Below are 11,186 nucleotides of genomic sequence, written 5' to 3'. Positions count from 1 at the left end.
GAAAGAGAGGAAAGCAGAGGCTGGAGCCTCCTCTCAGCCTCCACAGCTGGAGAATGACCATGCACACTGAGGAGTGATCTCCTGCAGGAGATTTCCCACTCTCAGGAGTCCTTTTCACGAACCACCATGCCCAAGACCTTGCAAGAGCCACCAGACTTGCTGAGGGCTTTGTTGAGGAGGAAAATGCCCAGAGCTTTTGCTGTGTGGGTGTGAGAACAGGCTAGTGCTGGTGAGGCTGAGGCAGCTCTGCGGCATCCAGCAGGAGCCACCCTCCAGGCTGGCACGTTGCTGAGCCCTTCACCTGCCCAAGGGCTGGGTTTCAGCAAGCCAAAAGTTCAGTCCCAGTGTCTATTGTGGGAGACAAACTGGGCACTGCTTGTGTCACTGGCTGGATCGCCCCCCAGCCAGGGGGATCTCTGTTGACTTCTGGTCTCACCACAAATGGCGAAGAGATCCCCAAAAGTCCAGCTGTGTGACAGAGCAGCTGCCAATGCACCCACTCCCTGCAGAGGAGGGAAGTCCACCATGGATGTCCCCAGTGCCAGGCACCCCAGGGGCTATGCTACCCTGGCATATCTTCCCCCTTGTAAGGAGCTGTTTGGGTACAAGGACCACTTACCTCAGGTGCTAACAGCAAGGCCAGCACATAACACCCTGGGTACAAAAACCTCATGACTCAGGGCATGAAAACAGACCCCCAAGGACATGACCACAACCAGCACTGTGGGCCCCTGAAAGGCCCAGAGAGGTGGATTATTAGGGCTGGTGCTAGTCCTGCTACAAGAGAGACATCCTCAACAAGGGACCTCCAAAAACCCAAGTCACCAACACTACAATAAGCCTATAATAAATTATCTGGAGACACAACCCACTGCCTGTACACAGAGAAATGCCCATACTGCCTTTTGCCCCCACCAATCCAACTTCTCTGACCTTAGTTCTAGTGTTCCAACCTAAACATGAAGCAACACTCATGCTATGGACTCCTCTCCCTAACTTTGCCCACCTCAATCTCTGCCACTGCTCAGCAACTTGCCAGAGATGGAGCCATCCTCATTCCCTGGAAACTCTGCTACCACACGGACCTAAGTGGTCGCTCCCCAGCATGTTCTGCCCACTCTCATGCAAGCAGCACAGACCCAGGTGACAACACATCCCTCTCCAGACAAGAATGCCTATCATGAGCTGGCTGGGGAGTTGCTGAGCACAGCAGAAAGAGCCTGAGTCAAACCAAGAGCTGCCCAAGGCCAAGGAAGCCGTGATTTGCTGAAGGATATCCAGGGAATTCGAGGTAGGGATGTGATGCAATTCCTCTGACCTCCGAGTGGCGGTGGCTACCGACAGGCAGAGCATGGGCAGGTAGCGTGAGGATCTGCTTCACTGCTCAGCGGTGTTACTGCATTTTAGAGCCGTTAATCACCAGTGCCTGTAAAGCCATGCAGCAAGTTTCCTTGGGCCCTGAGGGGCTGGCAGGCACAGAGCAGCATCTCTGCAGCCTCCACGTGCCAATCCTTGGAAATTACTTACCCAAACCATCTCAGCATATCTGCCTTTTCCTGGCTAACCACGGATGAGCCACCAGCTATGATGACAACACAAGATATTATTGCATCTGCTTTGTGCTTCCCAGCGATGTGCAGACCACAGTGACTCACAGTGCTACTTCAGAGGTGAATGTCAGGAGCACCTGAGCTGTGGGCAAGCATTTCTAGATCTCCAGAGCTGAATATGATGCTCAAATCAAGGCAAGACTAGAGCTGTGCCTCCACAGGGCACCCTGAGATCATCTTTGTCTTTAGCAGCTTCTCTTCCAAGAGAGGATCTTACCTTAAGGATCAGCACCTGCACAGCCTGACCCCAGGCAGCTCCTCCTGTTTGGTTTGCTTGAGACAGTTGTAAGGGAGAAATTAATACACAGCAATCAGTTCAGCTACATTCAGGTAGCTGAACATCAGTTCACAGCTCAAGATGAAAGTCATCCAGCCCTGGTCATTCATCTGCCTGCTCTGTGATCTCCCCTGCCAGCACTTTGGTTCAATACAAATCCTTGCATCTGCAGGAGGGTTTCTGGCAGGGCAGCCTCCCCGTGCTCCTTTCCCTCAGCACCAATGCCAGAAATGTTCATTACAGCACCACAGTTCCTTCAAGTTCTGCTCTCACACAGGAGCATCTATGGATGAGCTAGAAAAATAATTTACTGCTCATTCTCATTCCTTTCACAAGCTGTTCCTGAGCTCAACCATCAGTTCCCCTTCAAGGCTTCTCCTTCTAAGATTCAGATCCAAGTCTCTCTTGGCTCTTCCCTGCCAGACAGACCCATCATGCTCCTGCAGCACTCCCAGAGGGATTGAGGGGTTTCTGCTCCCCATTTCTTACTCTCCTGTGCAAAGCTGTCTCTCCTCACCCCAGCCCTGGCAACATTCCTCCAAGCACTTTCAACACCAAAGTTGGCATTCGAAGGCCTGGATGTTTTGAAACACACTGGCTGTTTTACATTCACCTCTGTTTCTGGGGCACACACTGGTCCTTGTTTCCTTCAATCCCATTGCCTTCCCCTCCTGGAGAGACAAATGTCACCCAGCCATGGAGATTCTAACCCTGCCATTCCAGCCCAGTCCAAAGCTTTCTCCTCCTCTGGCCATGGCTTGGGACGCAGTTCCCACACACACCCATGTTACAAGTGCCCTACATAGCTAAATGCCAGCTGAGCTGTGAAGACTCAAGGGACAATAGTTAGATATTAATTGTCTCAGGATATTGTAGAGCAATCTTGTGGAGTTCTAGCACTCCAGATCTGCCCCAGAGTATCTCTGAAAGCTCTGCACGTGAGCACAACAAGCAAAGCTCCTGTCTCAGCACTGACTCAGAGCTGCTGCTGCAGGCTCATGCCCTGTCCCATGCCTGGCATCTCTCACCACCCTGTGCCACCCTCAGCTTTCCCACCAGGCCCTGTGTTCTGGGCAGGACCTGTTTTTGTTGCACAAAGGGCTCAACAATTCCCCTAGAACCATCCCAACAGAGCCACCCAGCTCCTGCACTAGCATTAGCAGGGTCTCTGCCACCTTAGCAAGTGAAGGCGAGGGGGGAGGAGCACCTTGGGAAGACATCAGCAGATGCACCCACCTGCCTGGTCTCCTGGGTGCAGTTGCTGCTTCTCCATTACTGCTCTCATGCCTAGATGTGCCTGCTGGCCAAAAGGGTTTAGCCAGGGGATTAAGCTCCATGCACAGGAACGAGGAGCCAGCCCTCCCTACAGACATGCAACTTCCAGAGCATCAGCCAGCTCTGCTTGCAGTCACCTGGGGTAGGTGGGAAGCCAAAGCAGGTGGGCATGGCATCCCTTCTGCTGGCTTTACCAGGCAAAGGTCACAGGGCAACAAACAACTGAGCCACTTCCTGCCCTTTGGGCAGTCTCCACCTCAAAGCACCAGGTCTTACCTGTGCTTTCAGGATGAAGGATGAAACTTAAGTTGTGGTTACAGTTCCCATCCCACATAACAGTCCCATCTTTTGGATGCAAAGGTGTCCAGCTTCTCACAACATAGTGGAAAGGAGCATAAGGTGAGTTTGAGCACAGCCAAGTTTTCTACTGCAAAATTTCACAAACAATGGCACCTGGAGTCACAAAAGAAGGCAGATACCCCTACAAAGCAGTGGCATCCTGTGACAAGTGCTGCAGGACACCAGAGCACCTCTTCCAACTGAAGAGCAGTTTTCTGGAGGCACCTGGGCTGCTTGTGCATCTCCAGCTTTGTGCAGCACCACACTCACAGGAAACCATCTTTCCAGGTTGTCCCGTCTCCCCAGAACTCAGGTTGTGCTATTTGCCACTTCATTCCAGGCTAAAAAAGAAGAGTTGTGCATTAGAAAGCATTTATTTTTCCTGACTATACTAGCTTGTCCACAGCCACCTCCTCTAGAGGTCCTCAAGACCTTACTGCACTCAGATCAATCTACAGTGCCAGCAGGCAGCCAGTACAGGACAACAGAGGTGATCAGCTTGGCCTAAGTCCCCTGTCCTTCTCATCTCCCATAAACCTGCACTCATGTAAAGAGGTGTTGTGTCAGACTGGTTTGAGTGACATTTGCTATTTCATTTACCCTGTCCTAGAGAGAAATCATGACAGGGGAAGTATGGGAGAGCAGTCAGAGCAGGGACAAGTCATGACTGAGAGGCCCTGGGGTGGGTGGGGAACCCTAAAGGTGGAGGGGGTGAATGACACACCTACTAAAGCCCAGGGCAGAGCACAGCAAAGGTGAAGGTGTTAATCTAAAAACCAATCAAGATGACATGCCAAATTTCTCTCCAAAACAAGGAGAGAAACACTACAGTAGGATGCTGTGGCGACCACAGCCACCAAGTTGAAGGGTGAAACAGCCACCAACTCCTTCTCTGTGGAGAAGGAATGGCACCAGAATAGGGGGGGGCTCTGGGCTCAGAGGAGTTCAGGACACAGCTGAACAAAGCCACAGCACCCTGATGCTGGAGCAGACTTTATTGCATTTACATAGAGGCCCACATAAACACACCTACATCTGCTTCACAACTCTGGGAGCTACAGCCAAGGGAAGCACCAGTCCAGACTGGCTGACTTCCTAATCAGCCCCAAAGTAAGGACAAAACAGAGCACAGCATGTTCTTATCCACACCAGCACTGGTAGCTCAGGCATTCACATGAGGTCTGAGATGTGCTGCTCAGCCCCAGATCTGGACTGAGCCGTTTCTACAGACCACACCCTGAAAAATCAATGGAAGGTGAGAAGAAAGAAGAATAAACTATAAATCTGTCTCTGCAAGCTAACTCAATGAAGAGCCTCTGCAGAGCCTGGATTCTCTCTTTCCTACAGGGAGCCCAGAACCAGCCCTCCCTCTGGGCACCCTGGCAGGATGCACCTGCCTGGGCAGCACAACCTCCGGCAAAACCTCCCCAGGGAAGCGTCTGGGCACACTGCAATGCTCCAAGTGGGGAGCATTAAATCCATAATTACATGACACACCAGGATGAGCAAGCACCAGACACACACCTCCAAAGTTGTCTAAGACTGGGAAATAATCTCAGACACCCCACACGTGCTCAGCACACAAAACCACACTGAAGTTGTCACAAGTTGCTCGTCTTTCATTAACTAAAGAGCAGTAAACCCAAAGAGGTGGTTAACAGCTCTCCTGCAGCAGGAGAGGGGACACCTCACACTTCCCAGATCTGCACAGCCCTGTTGTGCAAGGTACCAGAGACAACTCACTTCCAGCCCTCTGAGTCAAAAGCTATTGGAGTAAAAACATCACTGCAGAAAGGACAAGTCAGTTCCAGAGATTTATTCATTGCAGCATTTGAAGTACACCAGGTACTTGGTGAAGCTTCCCAGATAGACAACAGGAAGAATACTTGGTACAGTAAATATATAAAAAAAAGAGATAAATAGATAAAATAACATGGCAACCTCTCACTCTGGCTACAAACAGAGCAGACTAGTCCTGAGCCCAGGTTAACAAATAGCTTGTCTTTCCAGCTAGTCACAGTTAGAACATGTATGGCCCCATGCCCAGGGGACAGCAAGGCATCTGTCCTCACAGTTGAGGCAAGGGGTGCACTTCTCAGGCCAGCTCAAGGCTTCAGATGCTGTGCAGAGTCTGACTTCCAGTAAGGTTCAATCTTACTGAGCACATCAGGAAAGCTGGCTCAGCTTTGGTGTACAAAGAGCAGCTTTTCTGAAGAGAGGCCTTCAAGTACTTCAGGATCAGCCACAGGTAATGTGTTCCAGCATCTAGAAAAGCTGGTAGAGCCAAGGCACAGGGCAGCACCCCAGGCTGTTTGTTGCCCTTCCTGCACTAAATCAGATTTAAACCACATCTCGAGGCTGTTCCTTAATTGTGCACAGTTTAGTCATGCTTTTGGAACACACTGCTTTGCAAATCAGCTTTGCAACTCAGCTAAGACAAGTCTCCACCTATTCCAGGTCTCCACTCTTACATCAGGAAAAAAATCCCATACCAAGAGGAGTATCTCTCTTCAGTTTTCACATTTCCATTTTCAGGAACTGTTCACCTTCTGTTGAGAAGGAAGATGAGGTCTGAAGCCATGTACCTGCAGAATGGCAGGCATCCCAAGTAGCACCAGAATGAAAAAAGCCCATATTACTGATAAAAGACTAATCCCACTGCAACTGGCTTTACTTAATCTAGGAGATCACTGTATTTCTCTAGAGTCTGCTTCTCCAGTTCCAGCAGCTTTTGGTACAATTTCTCAGCAGTTTCTTCATCCACATCCATCTGGAAGACAACAAGAACAGCACTGTGAGACCATCACCTTGGTGGCAGACAGCACAGATGCTGAGGGCAGTTCTGCAGAGGGCAGGGAGCATCTCCAGAATTTCTACATTCACAGAGAGACAACCAAAGGCACCTATCACCAGGGCACAGCCTGGAATATATTGTGTGAAAGCATCATTGCACACTCCTTCTGTTCTAACCATCATCTCCTCTGTCTTCCAGACTCCAGCCTGACATAGGAGTTATTCCAGGAAACCTCACAGATAACTCCATGTCAACATTCAACATGCATCTTGTCTCCAACTCCAGCCACAGGACACCCTTGACACCAAACCTTCCATGCAAGGCAGATGGCAGACCCTTAGCCAAGACCCCTGCAGCAGGAGGCTGCTGCTTCATTTACCTTTCTGGGCTCCACATAGCTCTTCCCCAGTCCAGATGTACAGCTGTGGTATTTGACAAGTGCATCCAGGTACTCTGGCTTCTGTTTGAACAGCCACACCTGGGAAGAACAGCACACACGTGTACAGGTCAAGCACACACTTCCCCAACCAAACCTGCTGCCAAGGATGTGACTGCCAGTGGACACAGGAGAACACACCACAGGTGCTTCTACCAAGCAGGGGGAGAGTTGATATCCACAGAAGACCTGAGCTGGCTGCCTACAGCTATGACCTACCAGAGCCAACAGTAAAGCATGTTTATGCCCCAGTGCTAAACCAGTCCACACAGCTAAACTTGGTCAGTGTTCTTGAGACACACTGTGCCCTGCTTTGCTCACTTCTGTCCCCTCTGCCTGCATGTCTATGGCTGCTTGACCACAAGCAGGCAGAGCAGCATTCTCCCTCACTGGGGGGGCAAGGAAGAGTTTTTCTAAAATAGTTTATTTTATGGGCATCTGATGAAAAGCATAGACCACCACCCAGTGGATCAGCACTCACTGCTGTGTGTTAATCTGGGGTGAAAAACAGCACTCACCCACCAGCCCTGCTATTTGTTCAGCCAGCAGACCCTGGAAGAGCTACCTAGGGGGAAGGAATATTAAAATCCAACTTGTGAAATACTTACATGAGCTTCTGCTCCATTATGTGGTGTCAGAGTGTAAGTCTTGGCAAAAAAGCGGATCTGAGGGGAAAAGAAGTAACATGACAGGGTATGTATTTTGGCCCACAGCTTCTTCAGCAAGTCCTCTGCAGCCCAGACACTCCAGAACAACTACCAGAGGTAGAAATACTTCCCAAAGCTGACTACAGGTAGCACTGCACACTTATGACTAAAGCCTCCCTTTATCAGCACTAACCCCGGTCTCTGGAGCCACCCACGGGATCAGCAAGCCCTGCTGCTCGTCCCCAGGCACAGCTCACCCCCCAGCACAGGGCAGCAAGCCAGGCATGCACCTTGCAGGCACCTCTTCTTGAATGGTCTCAAGAGACCATCAGGCAGGAGGCAGAGCAGGTTTGCACTACTTCCAGTGAGGAGAAGTGAGAAAGCATTGCCTCTGCAGTGCCAGGAGGAACGTGATCCACCAGGATCAGCTGCTGTCAGGGCAGCTAAAGCAGAGGGGCCAGTCTGGCAGAAATTGCATCAAGGGTCAGAGCTGGCAGCCTTCAGGGACACAACTTTAGTGAACCTGAAAAGCTGAAGCCCAGAGGAAGAAAAGCAAGGAAAGCTTTGGGGAAATCAGGAGAAGACAACAGAAAGCAGAAGGCTTGGCTCTCCAGAGGGATGGCAAGAAGAGAGCAGGAGACACTGACTTCTAAAAGGATGGAAAGAACACCACTGAAAAATATGGAGTCTGTTCTAGAAGGTAACAGCATTTCAAAGCACAGGGGCCAAGTTTTGTCCTGAGAAGGTTCCACAGGTCTGCAACAGGCTGGCAACCCTTCCAAGTGGAGCCTTGACAATGCTGCTATGGCTGACAGGCTGAACCACAGGTCTATGTAGAGTGCATCCAGTACCACACCTCCAAACTGAGTTTGGGAATTAGGGCCCCAAGGTAACAAAGGGAAGGTCTGCAGAGGGCCCAGCCTGTCCAACCCAGCAAAAGGACAAGATGTAGAGAAGCATGGGTAGCAAGGAGCCAAAAATATGCTGCACATCACTTTAAGTGAAGTGTATTACAGCAGGACTACCTCAACCCAAAACCAGCCAGGAGATCCACTTACCAACCACATGATGGGCATTAGCAGCTTCCATAGAAAAACTGGCAAAATTCCATAAGTCATGTTAGACATTACGAGACCAGGACAAACAACACTGGAATACAGACCCTGCAGAGAAGAAACAGGGTTAGTAACACAACAGCTGGTTTAAGACTGAATCATACTCCTTCCATCCTAGTACTTCCTAACAAGAAAATGAAGGTGAGTACAGAGAGCAGTTAAACAGAGGAAGCTGTACTCTCTAAAGTTACCAGAGCCAGAGAGTGATTCTTGAGAGGTCCAAACTGCAGATGTTCATGTTAAACCTGTGCCCATTGCAAGTTGGTGAGACAGAAGATGCAGCCTCCTCACACACCACAGCCTCACACTACAGCCTACAGCAGTCACCCCACAAATTACAGCCTGCTCAGATCAAAAGCTACCTCATCTTTACAAGACAAGCTTTCAAGCTTCCTAGGACTAAGCTTTCTCTTGGAGTCATTGCACTCTGTGGAAATACTATCTCTGGCCTAGGGCTGCAGGTTACCACCCATGACATCTGTCAGTCCCTCGGGACAGGGAAGGCAGGTTTGCTCACTCATGTTAGGGTGGCAAGCTTGAGCACCAGCATGGAGGCCACCAGGGGAGCCTGCTTCTCAAGTGCTCGCAGGCAAAGCTGCCTGAACAGCCCTGTTCCGATAGGCAGGGCTGCCCCAGAACAGCAACAAGACCAGTTCTTTGGTCTGAAGAGACAGCTAGAACTCACAAGGTAGGGACTGCTCCTAAAAACTGCTGCTTTCAACTGAAACACGTGGACCAGAGCCCCAGAAGCCATCTCTCTGGCAAATTCTCCACTACCAGTTCAAGCTCAGCTGTGCTCAGTTCTTCCATTTGCATTCAGGAAAATGTCAGATTGCTACCAAAAAATGCAACCAGGTAACAACATTGTAATGATACTTATAAACAGTAGGAGTTCATTAGGTTTATTCAGACCTACAAACCCCATCATCACCTGCTGATTAAATTTCCTGTTCAAAACCACACTTGTCAGGTCAGTAGCATATTTGGAAGAACTGTATGATTCCTGCCCCTTGGCATGCTGATAGTCAGAGAGGCTGAAGGCAGACTCCCTGGCATTGCTAGAAGAGGTCCAGATGAGTCGTGAGGGCTTTTCATTACCGCAGAGTAGAGATTGAAGCTGACGAACCTGCAAAAGAATCATTGACTTATTTAATAAAGTCATTTGAAAGTCTGACAGTACAGCCTTAAAAGCTCTTGAGAGCTGCAAGCTTGCTTCAGCTTTCCTGGCTGACCATCACGAGCCTAGCCAGAAGCTGCTGCTGTTCAGGTGTAACTCAGCCCAAGGTTCACCAGGAGCATTTCCAAGCAGCCACCATCCTCTTGCACAGCTCAGCTGAACAGCTCACAATTTGATGCAGCCAAGCTTTGGTGTTCACTCTGGACAGAGAGAACTATGTAGGGTTTACCACTGTCCCTGAACAGAGTACCCTCAAAATTATGTCAAAACTTGCAACAATGACTATCAACCATTTATTCCTATTTTGACAAAGCCTTTGTCAAATACTTTGCCTTATGATTCCTTACCTGTCAGGCTGCAGCCTGCATCAGCTGAATCAGTTCTGTCTCACCTCAGCACCACCTGCACCCATCCCCACACACACAAAACACCAAACCAGCCTCACCAGGATAAAGTGTCCAAAGAGGTTGGTAGCAAACACCTCCTGCAGTCCATCTCCATTCAGCCTGTCTGTCTGGGTCATTACACCTTCTGCTGTGGTCAGCATGTGAAGCAGCCTCCTGGAAGTCAAGGACAGGGGTCAGAGATGAACATGGCCAGAAGGCACCTGCTGCTCCCCTGCTTCTGTCCTTTGGAAGTGTCCCCCACCTCATAGGCACCACACAGACTCGACTCTAATCTTCAAGAACCCAATTAATCCATGAAAAAAAGTGCTGGAAAAAGCTTATGAAGTACCCCAGCCCCTTTACTTCCAAGTGCCTCCATACTGACTAGACCAGAGAAGGCTTGGCCATCCCTTCCCCACAGTAAAACACCATTAAACACCACCTTGCTCTTCTATTTCACATTCAGGTAGCAAAATGAAGCTCCAGTGTGGCACTAAGCCCTAGGGTCAAGACTAATGCAGAAAAGGAGAGCAGGCTGGTACCTACACTCAACACCCCCACCACTGTGCTGGCCTCAGCACAAGTCACTGCACTCCCCAGCTCACTTTCCCCGTGTTGCTTTCTGAATAACATTCATCTCCACCGTGCTTACTGAGGAAGCACCAACCACCAGCTGCACGACCCACTGCACAACCCTACAGCAGAACTACAACACCAGCCAGGAGACCCACCAGGAGCAAAGCTCACCTCCCCCAGACCGCACCAGCGTTTCCCAGTCGGTGCCTCGTGCTGGGAGCTGCAGGCTTTGGGTGAAGCCTTGTCCTGCCCTGGCAGGCAGCAGGTCCCACAGCAGGGACCAGAAGTGGCACCGGGTGCTTCAGAGCACCGCACCGCTTCACCCAGCCTCGCCAGCACAGCCCCCCGAGGGCAGGCAACCCCCTGTGTGTCACACCCGGGCAGCCCCCAGCCCCCCCTACCCGGTGCGCAGGCCTTGCCACAGGGCCTTGAAGTTCACGTGCGGGTTGGGCATGATCCCGGCGTTGAGGTAGACAAAGTCCAGGCGCTTAAACCTACCGGGGGAAAAAGGAAGGGGTGAGAGAGAGCGGGGGGCGGGCGGGGAGGGGGCGGCG

The 11,186-nt window shown here is 50.6% G+C and overlaps 1 protein-coding gene across 1 annotated transcript in view; it reads right to left on the bottom strand.

Moving 5' to 3' along the window:
- Positions 1 to 6,090: 6,090 nt before the first annotated feature.
- HSD17B7 (hydroxysteroid (17-beta) dehydrogenase 7) overlaps positions 6,091 to 11,186 on the bottom strand; it is an 8,967-nt gene continuing 3,871 nt past the window's right edge. The window contains exons 2-8 of the mRNA XM_009999923.1: positions 11,034 to 11,126; positions 10,116 to 10,230; positions 9,425 to 9,619; positions 8,437 to 8,541; positions 7,340 to 7,396; positions 6,675 to 6,773; positions 6,091 to 6,271 (exon numbers count right to left, since the gene is read on the bottom strand). Of these exons, the coding sequence (XP_009998225.1) occupies positions 6,176 to 6,271; positions 6,675 to 6,773; positions 7,340 to 7,396; positions 8,437 to 8,541; positions 9,425 to 9,619; positions 10,116 to 10,230; positions 11,034 to 11,126 (760 nt within the window). The 3' untranslated portion in view covers positions 6,091 to 6,175. The remainder of the gene's footprint in view (positions 6,272 to 6,674; positions 6,774 to 7,339; positions 7,397 to 8,436; positions 8,542 to 9,424; positions 9,620 to 10,115; positions 10,231 to 11,033; positions 11,127 to 11,186) is intronic.

Source organism: Chaetura pelagica, unplaced genomic scaffold, assembly GCF_000747805.2.
Source record: "Chaetura pelagica isolate M959 unplaced genomic scaffold, ChaPel_1.0 scaffold246, whole genome shotgun sequence".
In the NCBI taxonomy this organism is placed as follows: domain Eukaryota; kingdom Metazoa; phylum Chordata; class Aves; order Apodiformes; family Apodidae; genus Chaetura; species Chaetura pelagica.
Note: the sequence above shows the minus strand (reverse complement) of the source record. Positions and strands in the feature narration are given on the sequence as shown.